The sequence below is a fragment of the Schistocerca nitens genome, chromosome 9 (assembly GCF_023898315.1).
Source record: "Schistocerca nitens isolate TAMUIC-IGC-003100 chromosome 9, iqSchNite1.1, whole genome shotgun sequence".
NCBI classification, from domain to species: Eukaryota; Metazoa; Arthropoda; class Insecta; order Orthoptera; family Acrididae; genus Schistocerca; species Schistocerca nitens.
This window is the reverse complement of record NC_064622.1, coordinates 288,347,420-288,359,661: the sequence shown is the minus strand read 5'-3', so window position 1 is coordinate 288,359,661 and position 12,242 is coordinate 288,347,420. Positions and strand designations below refer to the sequence as shown.

Genomic DNA, 12,242 nt, shown 5'->3' with positions numbered 1-12,242 from the left:
TATCTTGCGGTCGGATCTTGTGGTTATTTGATGTAGCGGACCTGCTATGCAGTGACACTAGACTGTAACAAGTGACTACTTCACCATTTGCGGTGGACTGATGCTGATAGAGAACTACTGTCTATTCACAATCGCAATCTATTCACAATCACAATGTTTCTGCTGTACAACTTCTTTTACAATTGAACGTAAAATAGAATTCTTAACTGGAAGGATAACATACATTGCAATATGTATTCATGTATAGATTTGACATTACAAAATAAGTGATTTTTGTATATTCAATTATTCTGGTAGTGACATTATCATCCGCATCCTTTGCTTCGTGACTTCCAAGGCACTGACAAGTCAAACCGCTAAAACATAAGCAGTCCTCTACACCAGGTGGAGAGGTTCGAGCACCATTGCACCTTATCAATGTTCTGAGGTGATGCCTTTTACGCTCCATCCGCATATATCATAAACCAAAGTGGACGCAATGGGATGTTCCACACTTAACAAGCAACTAAACAACATTTCCAGTTTCCATGAACAGCTTTCGTTGGCCTGAGTAGTTAAGACGTGGAACATGTTATCCCACAGAATCAACATGTTACACCACACTATGTATACACAATATGTTATGCTGTTTACGTTGGGAGTCAATTGGCACTCCCAGCACCAAACATTAATCCTCTGCATGTCTTCCTATATTTCGCCACAATCGTCCAGTATTGTAACTTCTCTTTATACAGCAGCATCAACTGTGATAAGCCTCATGGAACTTTCTACATTATCCAGTAAAGCTGATACAATATTCCATATGCTTTCTTGAAAAGGGGAGTCACCTGTATCCCCCTCCTGCAATCATTAGCAATGCTTCTCTCCTACCCAAGAATTTATTTATTTACCATCAATACACATCTATATGTGAACCATTTGTATCACGAAGTATACTGGTCTATATTCAATTTCTTGCCAAGTTCTTTGTAACATTTCCTCTGTTGTTGTTGAAGACGCATTAGTGATACAATGTTGCAACATAGGAATATCGTCCACTTTTATCACATACATGCGGTCCTTCACAAATCCCCACATGAAGAAATCAAGCAGTGTAATGTCAGGTGAACGTGGCGGCCAGGCAATGGGTCCTCCACATCCAATTCAACGATTGGGAAAATTCCTATGCAGGAACTTGCAAACAGCTGTTGACCAACGCGGTGAAGCTCCATCTTGTTGAAAAATTATATTGGGTTGCAAGTCTTATATATGAGAGTACACAAACTGCTCCAAGATGTCCAGATACACTGACCCATTTACTGTTTGTTCTGCAAAGAAGAATGGTCCAAAAATCCTGTTGTGCATTAGCACTCACCAGACGTTTAGTTTAGGGCTATCACAAACATGTTCAATGACAGCGTCAGATTTTGTGAACCCCAAATTCGAACATTGTGCCTATTAACCCTTCCTGATAGATGAAAGGTTACCTCATCTGAGAATAAACATCTGTCCAGGAAGCTGTTATCCATACGCTGCAGCATATTCACAGCAAATTATTGTCAGCGTGGTGTGTCGTTCGGCATCAGATGTTGCAGAATTTTCACCTTGTAAGCACCCATACGAAGAAGCTGGTGCACTACACTACACTACACTACACAACACCAAGTTGCATGGATGCGTGACGAATTGACTTACGTGGGCTTCTGGGAAATGTTTGTCTGATGTACTCCACTGTCTCTTCTGAAACTCCGTCACGTGCACCGCCAGAATGTTTCAGAACACCTCCTGTTGCCAGAAACTTCCTACACCATTCCTAATTGTTTTCACATCAGGTGGATCACATTCATACATATGACGATAATTTCTTTGCACAGTAATTGGCGATTTTGTTTCTGCAAACCACACTACTGCTTGCATGCGCTGCTGTGGAGTCGCCATTTTTACTTGATGCGACCATGCTGCACTCTGGCGATGATACTTGGCACTTCTGATGTGGGAATATAAATTCTTTGAGATTCTCTACAACATAGTTCATTTTTCATTGTCGTATCTACTGTGGTTTTCCTCTCCTGGGTCCTTTAAGTCAGGGAGGTTTGGGTAGGACACACTGTACATTCCAGTCGGGGTGTACACTTTTGTTAATCTTAACATCTGGTTTTAGCCAGCTTTCTGTCCATAGTACTATGTGGACATTGTTAGTGTTTATAAGCATGAGTAATTCCAGGGCCTTTCCACAGACATTTCGACAGTTAACTAATAGTACTAACATTTTCTTTCTCCGATCAATGCTATCCTGTCTGGAACTGGAACGCATCTTGTTGGGATTTCTCTATTCTAAAATTCCACATGTACATGTCACACTCACTCTGCTACCTTAGTAGCAGCCTCCTGTGCATACATCATGCCCGATTTATTAAAAGGATCCTATGTTTCTCCATCTGATAGCTGAGGTCAGAAAATTCGCATGCCATATTGTCACAGAATCACCAGAGCCTCTTGGAGCCAAGTCAACCAGAGGTTCTGAGAATTATGCTGCCAAACATAGCTTTACTTTCACCCTGAGAGCAAGGCTCACCGTCTTCATCAAATCAGCCAGCCACATGTAGGAACCAAGGATAACCTCTCAACCCAGGCAGCAGATGTCATTCATTCTGACGTGAGACATGATTTGCAGCTGGGTGTACCCACTGTGCTCAATTGTTGCTGGCAGAGTCTCCTCCACATCTCTAACAAGAACACCTCCCCTTCAACAAGGAAACAGATTCTTTTCTGACCTTCCCAGTATTTCACTGAGCTCTGAATGACAAGCAATCCCACCTTCTGAGCTTGTCCACACCTCTCCGGAAGATAGGCCACAGTCCCAACTGGTGAGGCATTCTGTTCTGGTGTAGATGTACTTGAGGTAGTGGGCAATACCTCAAACCTGTTTTTAAGGCTTAAGGGGACAGCCATGCAGTTGAGTACCTCCTTTCGTCTTCCGTCCAGAGATCCATGACCCTTCCACTGTTTGCCCATCCCCATCAGGTAAGTGCCAATTGCCTGAGACTTGCAAATCTGAAGGTGCACCAGCATCAGGGATGCCAAGTGATGCTATGCAATCAAGAAGTGCCAAAGCACATGTCTTAAGTGCCCCAACACCACTACAGTCCATAGCAGCAGCCTGAAGCCCTTAAGACCATGGCCTACGGCCAACAAAGCTTCCAGTACTTTACAGACAGTGGCCAAATTTGCCCAACATCTGTATACAATAGTTGGCAGTTCCTAACCAGGTTTAATCAATTTTTATCTATATCACAAGTAATGTAACACTAACCGAAGACGTAGCTGGGTGCAAATTTAAGTTCTGCTGCTATCCTGCTTCTAGTTTATACTAGAAGTCAAAGTCGGATCAGCCAAACGTAATGCATGAAAAAAACACACTTTACTAAGTTAAAGGAAGTTACTAAACACTAGTCTACACATTAAAATATACAATCAAATACACTTCTTTGCAGAAGTATGTGAAAACAAAAACTAAACTAAATATTGCATACAAAACAGAATCTGCTACTGCTCCATGTGCCTCCCCCCTCAGCTCCATGACAGCCGCTACACTTTTGACAAACGATGTTATTCCAACTTTCAGACCTAATCCCTGAAAGGCCCAACTTTGTCTAATGTTTTCGTGTCTGTTAACATATAAAAGAATTTCTGGTTCCAAATCCTGGTGTGCGTCACCATAAATTCACACCTATCTACTGTCAAACAGTGAGATTACATTAAGACTGTTTACATTTGACTGTTGTTTCATTTTTGTATGTCCTTTCTTTTGTGAGATATAAACTACGTTGTTTCACCTGACTGCTATATAATCTACCAAGAATTGAATGAAGTTCATAGCTACATATGCTAGTGTCCAGTTTATTCGAAGACTGGCAATGATTGTGCATTGGGTATTGGTCATAAAGATAATTTCACACTTGTCGATAATTTACTTGATTTATATAAGTTGGCATGTCTATGTGAACCTATGTAGATAGGCATGTGTGTTTGTCAGTCGATTTGGGGGAGGGAGCTAAACAACGAGGTCATCGGTCCCATCGGATTAGGGAACAATGTAGAAGTCGGCTGTGCCCTTTCAAAGGAACCATCTCTGAATTTGACTGAAGCGATTTAGGGAAATCGTGGAAAACCTAAATCAGGATGGTTGGATGCAGGTTTGAACCGCAATCCTCTGGAATGCGAGTCCAGTGTGCTAACCACTGCACCATCCCTTGATGGCATGTACGTGTAGCTTATGTAATTGACAGTTACTGGAAAATTGCACAAAGCTGTCCACAACCTGAAAGTTAGCTTGAACATTACAGAGCTTTACTGAGTACGGTCCTACTGGAACACATATGCACTTGCGATCCTACAATCTGTAGTCTCAGGCACTCTGCTATATGGTGAGTAGCAACTTTCCTTTTCACACTATTGTAACTCGTTTGTAAAGTAATCAAAGGTCTGAAGCTGTTTACTCAATACTTAAGTTCAAAATTTCAAACAAAACAATTTCAAGAAAATAAATTGTTAAAAGAGTATATTTTTTATAACTTACATAGAACTGTGTAAAACATTTAATTCATTTAAGACATTCAAGTGATAGAAGCAGTCAAAAGAGCCCTGTCTCACTATTATCTTACACTATCTACAAACACTGAGATGCCCGAGGTGCAGAAAACTTCATTGTAATTTTATCAGTTACTGGTGCAACCAGTCTTCACTGCTCTGGTGCAACCCTAACTGTAGTTCAGTATCTCAGAACCAGTCTTCATTGCTCTGATCCATATTGACAACCCTTACTATAGTTCAGTATCTCAGAGTATAGTGATTCATATTGGAACTGATATTATTTGTTGTCTGGGAAAATCTAGAGTACAGTTTATCTTCAGAGTTAAAAAAAAAACTGCAGGAACATTTCCACTTACTCTGCACAGGCGTATTATAAGTAAATCTCCCCCCTCCCCTCCATTTCCACTGACGTCTTCAATACCTCTTGTGTACCACACATAAGCACTAACTGTACAATATAATGTCTCATTTGTACTAAAACTGGTCTTCTCTTGAAAGAGGGCTTCTCATCTCCTATAACCTCAGCCCACCTAATGACTTGATTCTCGGTATTCTGGACACTGCGTAGGCACCGACTGCTGGTTGTGGTTGCTTTTCACCTTCCTTCGCGTGGCCATTCTGCTCTTGTTGAGATGATGAACTGCTGTTGATCGGTGTGCTCGATCGGACTTCTGCAGGTGAAATACCTGTAATGCAGATACGGTTAAGCTGTACCACAGATTTTGAAAATGTGAAAGAATCAATATTTTTAACAGTACAATTTCCATAAAGGAGCTTGATAGAAATTTTGTGATGTAGAAAACACGTTATAAAACACTATTTACATTTTTATACAGAAATGAAACATTTACCAAGAAACACCAGATATGGATGTAACTTTACTTTTTTGTATATAGTATACACATGACAAAAACACCTCGCTGACTTCCTGCCTCCCTTCTGCGCAATTATTAGGGTGGGAACAAATAGGGAGACTACACTGTTGAGCTGGCTAGAGTACCGAAGTGGCCTTGTTGTGTTAGTGAGATATGCTCCTTAGCTACAGATTTTCAGAGAGCCTGTGCAAAGACTACAAAAATGACCCATTCCACTGAATATCCACATCAAATGACAGTGGCTACTTTAGTCACTAGTCTATCTGTCAGTGGCAGTTCAACAAGAAGTAGTTTCCACTGTTTGTAGCTGGCTGGTTTTCATATCTGATGACTTTGTTGCCGATTTTGCACTCATAATTCCCACCATCTACATTTACATAATTACTCTGCAATTTGCAATTAAGTGCCTGGCAGAGACTTCATCGAACCACCTTCAAGCTACTACTCTACTGTTCCAATCTCTAACGGCGTGTGGAAAATAACAAACACTTAAATCTTTCCATGTAAACTCCGATTTCCTTTATTTTATTATGATTATCATTTCTCCCTACATAGGCGGGTACCAACAGAATATTGTCACACCCTGAGGAGAAAGTTGGTGATTGAAATTTCATGAGATGATCCTGTAGCAGTGCAAAACACTTGTGTTTATGACTGGGAACGAGCTGCCCTTCTTTGAACTTTTTCGATGTCTCCTTCAATCCAATCTGATGTGGATCCCACACCACACAGCAACACTTCAGAAGAGGGCAGACAAGCATAGTGTAAGAACTCTCTTGTAGACCTGTTACATTTTCTAAGTGTTCTGCCAATAAATCACAGTCTTTAGTATGCTTTCCGCACAACATTATCTACGTGATTATTCCAATTTAACTTACCTGTAATTGTAATCCCTGAGTATTTAGTTGAGATAACAGTCTTTAGATTTGTGTGATTTATCTTGCAACTGAAATTCAGTGGATTCTTTTTGTGCTCAAGTGGATGACTTAACACTTTTCAGGCTTTAGAGTCAACTATCACTTTTTGCACCATACAGATATCTTGTCAAAATCATTTTGCAATTAGTTTTGGATGATCTGACGATTGTCTCCTAAATCATTTATATAGATGAGAAACAACAGAGGGCCTATAACACTTACTTGGGGAACACGGATATTACTTCTATTTTACTTAATGACTTGCCGTCAATTATTACGAACTATGACCTTTCTGACAGGAAATCACAAATCCAGTCACACAACTGAGACTACTCTCCACTGGCACACAATTTGATTAGAAGTCGCTTGTGAGGAATTGTGTCAAAAGTGTTCTGGAAATCTAAAACTATTGAGTCAGTATGACGTCCCCTGTCGATAGCACTCATTAGTTCGTGAGAACAAAGAGCTAGCTGTGTTTCACAAAAACAATATTTTCTGACTCCATGTTGGCTATCTGTCAACAAATCATTTTCTTCGAAGTGATTCATAATATTCGAGCACAGTATATGTTCCAAAATTCCACTGAAAATCAAATGTTAGTGAGATGAGTCTGTAATTCAACGGATTACTCGTATTTCCTTTCTTGTTATTGGTGTGACTTGTGTAACTTTCCAGTCTTTAGGTACAGATCTTTGGCTCTGAGCAGTATGGGGCTTAACATCTAAGGTCATCAATCCCCTAGAACTTAGAACTACTTAAACCTAACTAACCTAAGGACATCACACACATCCATGCCCGAGGAAGGATTCAAACCTTAGTTGAACAAAAACACAGCTGATAAATGCAATTTATTAGTGATATGCCTAGTTGTGACGATATTATCTGGGTAGAATCTAGCGGGGCAAAAAAAAAAAAAGGAATTATATTACAACTATTGGTGATTGATTTTACAGAAATACATCGGAAAATAAAATGATAGGCAGGAAGGAAGAGAGAGAATTTTTTTCTTGAAAGTAAATAACAAGGTGGTGACAAATATTATATTGCTGATTGTGTTATAAATGAGAGAGAGAGAGAGATTAATCATTACGTAAAAGAGTCACTTACAATAGTCAGTGATGTAAGTGCAGTCTAGGTGCATATCATGATGGGCTGTAACATTATTATTTTGTCCTAAATATCAATAGGAGAAATAATTTTAGAGTGACTATTAATATAAATAAATTAAATTGGGCTATGTTTATGTGAAGTCAGCAAAAAGATTATTCACAAGTAAGCAACAGAGGGCAATGCTAGTTTATTATTACTTGTATTGTTCCATCTCTCAGTAAAAATGTACCTATTGCTTACCAATACTTAGTACCTTGGAGAAACGAAAGCAAAACTGTAATGGTAGTGAAGCACTTGACATCAGGGATTTACACATGAACATGGATAGTCAGGATTGCCCCAAGTTTCCCTATTTCCAGACAAGTTTTAGCATTTTCCCTGACAAATTTTGAGATCTAAAGGGTGAATAAAGACTTAAGTTGACAAAAAAATATGCAGGGACTTCTGTATTTCTAAATGTGTGAGCAAAAATCGTAAGTATTAACGTTGATGTAATGAACTGGTTTTTAGGTGGAGAAAGCAAGCCAAATGGTATATGTGTTTCACTAAGAGCACAGTTGTTATTTTATTTCAATAACACGACAAAAGTACGCATTTCCTTGGAGTCGCAACACACATTTAAAATACGTTCACTGAATTCGGACATAACTTCAGAAAAAAGTAGGCCTCCTGAAAGAAGTGTATAAGACAGGGAAGAGTTGTGTAAACCAACACTATAGGTGACTGCCAATAAAACGTTGGTTCTACTATGTTCATTATTGTCAGTCATTACCCACTGCATTATGTCTATTATTTCAGAGGTGCTGTGTGTCCATCTGCTTAGCTGAATGTAGAACTGACAGAATTTACGTATCCTATAATTTAACAGACAAAGTGTTGAAAACACAAACTGTTCTCCTTAGTTTTTCCGATCACAGTGCATTGTCAACCTGCATAAATTTAAACCACAACCTACCCAAAGAGTAAGAAGCCAGTGGAATCTGAATATATCGTTACTATCAGAAGATGACTTACAAGATGCCCTAACCAGTGCTTGGGAAATTGTCTCCATTCACTGAACAACTTTCCAACTGTTCTAGAATGGTGGACCCTACGGCAAAACCGAAGCTAAGGAAAGTTTTAATATCTTGTAGTACAGATAAGGTCAGAGAAAGGAAACAGACTATAGAATTCTACTATAGTGTTCTGAAGGACCTCTACGAACAGACAGATTCAGTTCCTACAAGATTAAAAGACATCAAGCAAATAAAAGCAAAGTTAGTCAGTTTGAAACATAAGGAACTGGACGGACTTAAGATAAAAGCCAAAGAAAAGTCAGTCATTGAAGATGAGACAGTTGCATTGTACCATCTTATCACACACACCAAGAATAGAACAAGCATTTTCATGGATGAACTTCAAATCGATAATGGTACCAAATCGCCACCCAGAAGGGAATAATTAAAGAAATCTCAGTGTACTATGAATACATGTATGCATCAGGAAAAACAAACATAGAAATATGATGAGTTCTTTGGTACACATCTTCCATGAATATCGCAAGATGATGATGAAAACATTTCTCACGAGCAGCTCCCCCACTAGGACTGCCCACTGAGGAAATCACCAGAACCTGACGGACTGCCCACTGAATTATATAAACGTTTTTGGGCCCGGAGAAAAGTTCACCGAATTGTCAATGAAGTCTTACGAGGAAAGCCAGTGCCTGCAGAGTTTATAGCTCGAGTAACTAATAAGCGGTTTATACCATGCACTGCTGACATCATAGGCCAACTGCAGACGTTTGCCTTTAGAAGGCGAATTTTACAAACTGCAGCTTTGTACCGCAATGCCATTGTGCTAACACAGACAAGTAACATAAAATGTGGACTGCTTTCCATAGACTTCCATAAGGCATTTGATCAAATTAATCACAAATATCTGATAAGAGACAATGCGCTGAATGGGCTTCCTGCCAAAAGCCATCAACATCATCAAGAACACGGCAATGGGTGTTACTGCACAAAACTCCATTAACTGTCAATTGACAAAACTGAAATAAAAAGGGGTGTTACCCAAGGAAGCCCCTTATCCATGCTTCTGTATGTTATATCACGGGAACCTTTCCTGAGGCAGCTACAGCACAGACTAACAGACATTACTATCCATGGAGCAAAGACCGTGGTAGGTATCTAGGCAGGCGATATAGGCGTAATCATCAGAGGCCAAGCAGATGTGATACAATTAGAGGGTTCTTGCAAAATTTTGTTCCGCATTAGGTGCAAAGGTAAATGAAAACAAAAGTAAATTTCTGAATATAAAGGGGCTTGCTAACTTGTTAATTGAGTGGGTGAACCATGTCAGTGAACATAAGGCCCTTGGAATATCATTGACAACTTACCTTTTAAGAATGAAAGCATGAAATTGGCAGGAGGTGGCAAGAAAAATAAAGGGAGCTTTGGCTGAAAACTGTCAATGTAGCATAGGCCAGTTGTAGAGAAAACAGTTTATCAACACATATACCATATTTACTCGAATCTAAGCCGCACTTTTTTCCGGTTTTTGTAATCCAAAAAACCGCCTGCGGCTTAGAATTGAGTGCAAAGTAAGCGGAAGTTCTGAAAAATGTTGGTAGGTGCCGCCACAACTAACTTCTGTCGTCGAATATATGTAGCGCTACGCAGGCATGCTTCGCAGGCACAAAGACAAATACTAACACCAAAACCTCTGCGTCAGTAAATAAATAAAAAATAAAAAAAATAAAAAAATAAAATAAAAAAAAAAAAAACGTGGAAGACGAGCTTTTTTTTCTCCGCCCCGAGTTTCGACCACTGCATTTTCATACATTATCCAACGAAGTAAATACAAATTCCGTATTGTTCCTCTTCGAATGTAGCAGCATTTCAATGTACTACGAAAATCCGAATGGCAAGACTGTTTGCCGGGATATTTGTCAATATGGCCAGCTCTGCTTTCTGAATTTTTTCCTAACTGTGAGAAGAAATGGTTGCTAATAGGAACTTTTATGAATTGTGAATCACATGCAGTATTCTCTTCACCATAAGAATAATAGGAATATAAACATTTTGCCATGTAATCTTTCGTGTTTGCTGCTATCTCATTTAAATCCTGTCCGCCTAATAAACTACGAAACTAGAGTGAGACAACAGCAGACGCGGAGGAATATACATACCATGTCATGTTTATATTCGTATTATTCTTATGCCTAATAGTGATACAGTCAAAAACGAAGCACGGCAATTGATTAGATTTTTAAATCTAAGATGACTCTAATTTCTGTGCATAATGTAATGTACTAAAGAGGCATCTGCAAAGATTTTCAAACGGAAAAAATTTTCACTAAATTCTCGTTCAGAACATCTTCTATCATACGCAGTCTATTATTTGGTTCTTATTGATCATTATCAAAGAAAGCAGCAGTGTAAGTAGCAACGAATAGCAGTCTCTTGCCATTGTTTCGCTAATGAGACGATTCCTCTCTTTGTTTTTTTTTTTTTAATTGTAAGCGGCGGTAGCGTGCACAAAAGCAAGCCATGTCGCGAGCGGCGACAGGCCGTAAACCCTCATTTTCAGAATGCGACAAACAATGCATGACACAGTACAGTAATACATTTTCAGCTCTGAGTGACGGAAACACCTATAACAAAGAGAACTGCACTTGTCAGATCAAAGAAAAATAAGCAATCAATTCAAACCAGACGAAGCACGTGAAAAAGGAAGGGTACCCGTATAAATACGGACTGAGCGCCTGACGCATAACAACGGCTACCTGGTAAAGCTTAACTGCTAAGCTTACGACTCGAACCAAACTACTACAGCTGTATCGTCATTCATTTAACCTAAATTGTGTCTCATATTACAATGGACCAACTTTGTTTCGATTTGGAAGTGCGGCCTAAAACTTTTCTCTCCCCTTGAATTTTGAGTCTCAGATTTCAGGTGCGGCTTAGATTCGGGAAAATGTTTTTTCCTCGATTTCGAGTCTCATTTTACAGGTGCGGCTTAGATTCGAGTGCGGCTTAAATTCGAGTAAATACGGTACTTTATCAAAGGTCTACTACATAGCACAGGTTCTCCCCATTCCATCATTGATGGTGATGGCAATCGTCTTCACCTTAGCAAAGTTTTTATGGAAAGGGGAACTGTTTCGAGTGAAGCCAACTGTGTTGGATCCAAGCAATGGAGGAATGGGACTAACGAACATCAAGTCTAAAGTGATGGCACTGTACGTCAAACGAACATGGAGCATAGCGTGTAACAATGTGGGATGAATTACAGCAAAACTATACAACATTGTCAGGCCAGAAAATGTACAGCCACCGATAAACACACAAAAAATAATTTTTACCAAAAAAAAAAAAAAAAAAAAAAAAAAAAATCTTAGGTATTTTTACCTTGAATAAAGTGACATCAGCAAAAATGTTGTAAAATCCAAAAAATTAGAGAAAATGCGATTTTAGCAGAAAAAAAGGAAACATGAAATGAAAAATTAAATAGCAACTAAATATGCTGGAATAGCATGGAATGTAGTCTGTAAAAACATCAGTAGTGGTTTTCTTTCGTCAGACGTGGGAACAGCGTGGTACAAGGTAGTCAGTAACATCTTCAACACTAATGAGCATCTCTTTGCCTTTGGTTTACGTGACACTAACCTCTGCAGTAAATGCAATCTTGCTGATGCTGTGCCTCATCAGTGCACGTGTAGAGAGGGCGATCAACTGCTGGTGGACCAGGAAGAAAATTGCTCAAATAACAAGGACTTCCACAA

General features: G+C 39.3%; 1 protein-coding gene across 1 annotated transcript in view; it reads right to left on the bottom strand.

The window, feature by feature from the left end:
* Positions 1 to 4,555: 4,555 nt before the first annotated feature.
* Positions 4,556 to 12,242, bottom strand: part of LOC126203719 (uncharacterized) — a 171,460-nt gene continuing 163,773 nt past the window's right edge. The window contains exon 13 of the mRNA XM_049938094.1: positions 4,556 to 5,258. Within this exon, the coding sequence (XP_049794051.1) occupies positions 5,086 to 5,258 (173 nt within the window). The 3' untranslated portion in view covers positions 4,556 to 5,085. The remainder of the gene's footprint in view (positions 5,259 to 12,242) is intronic.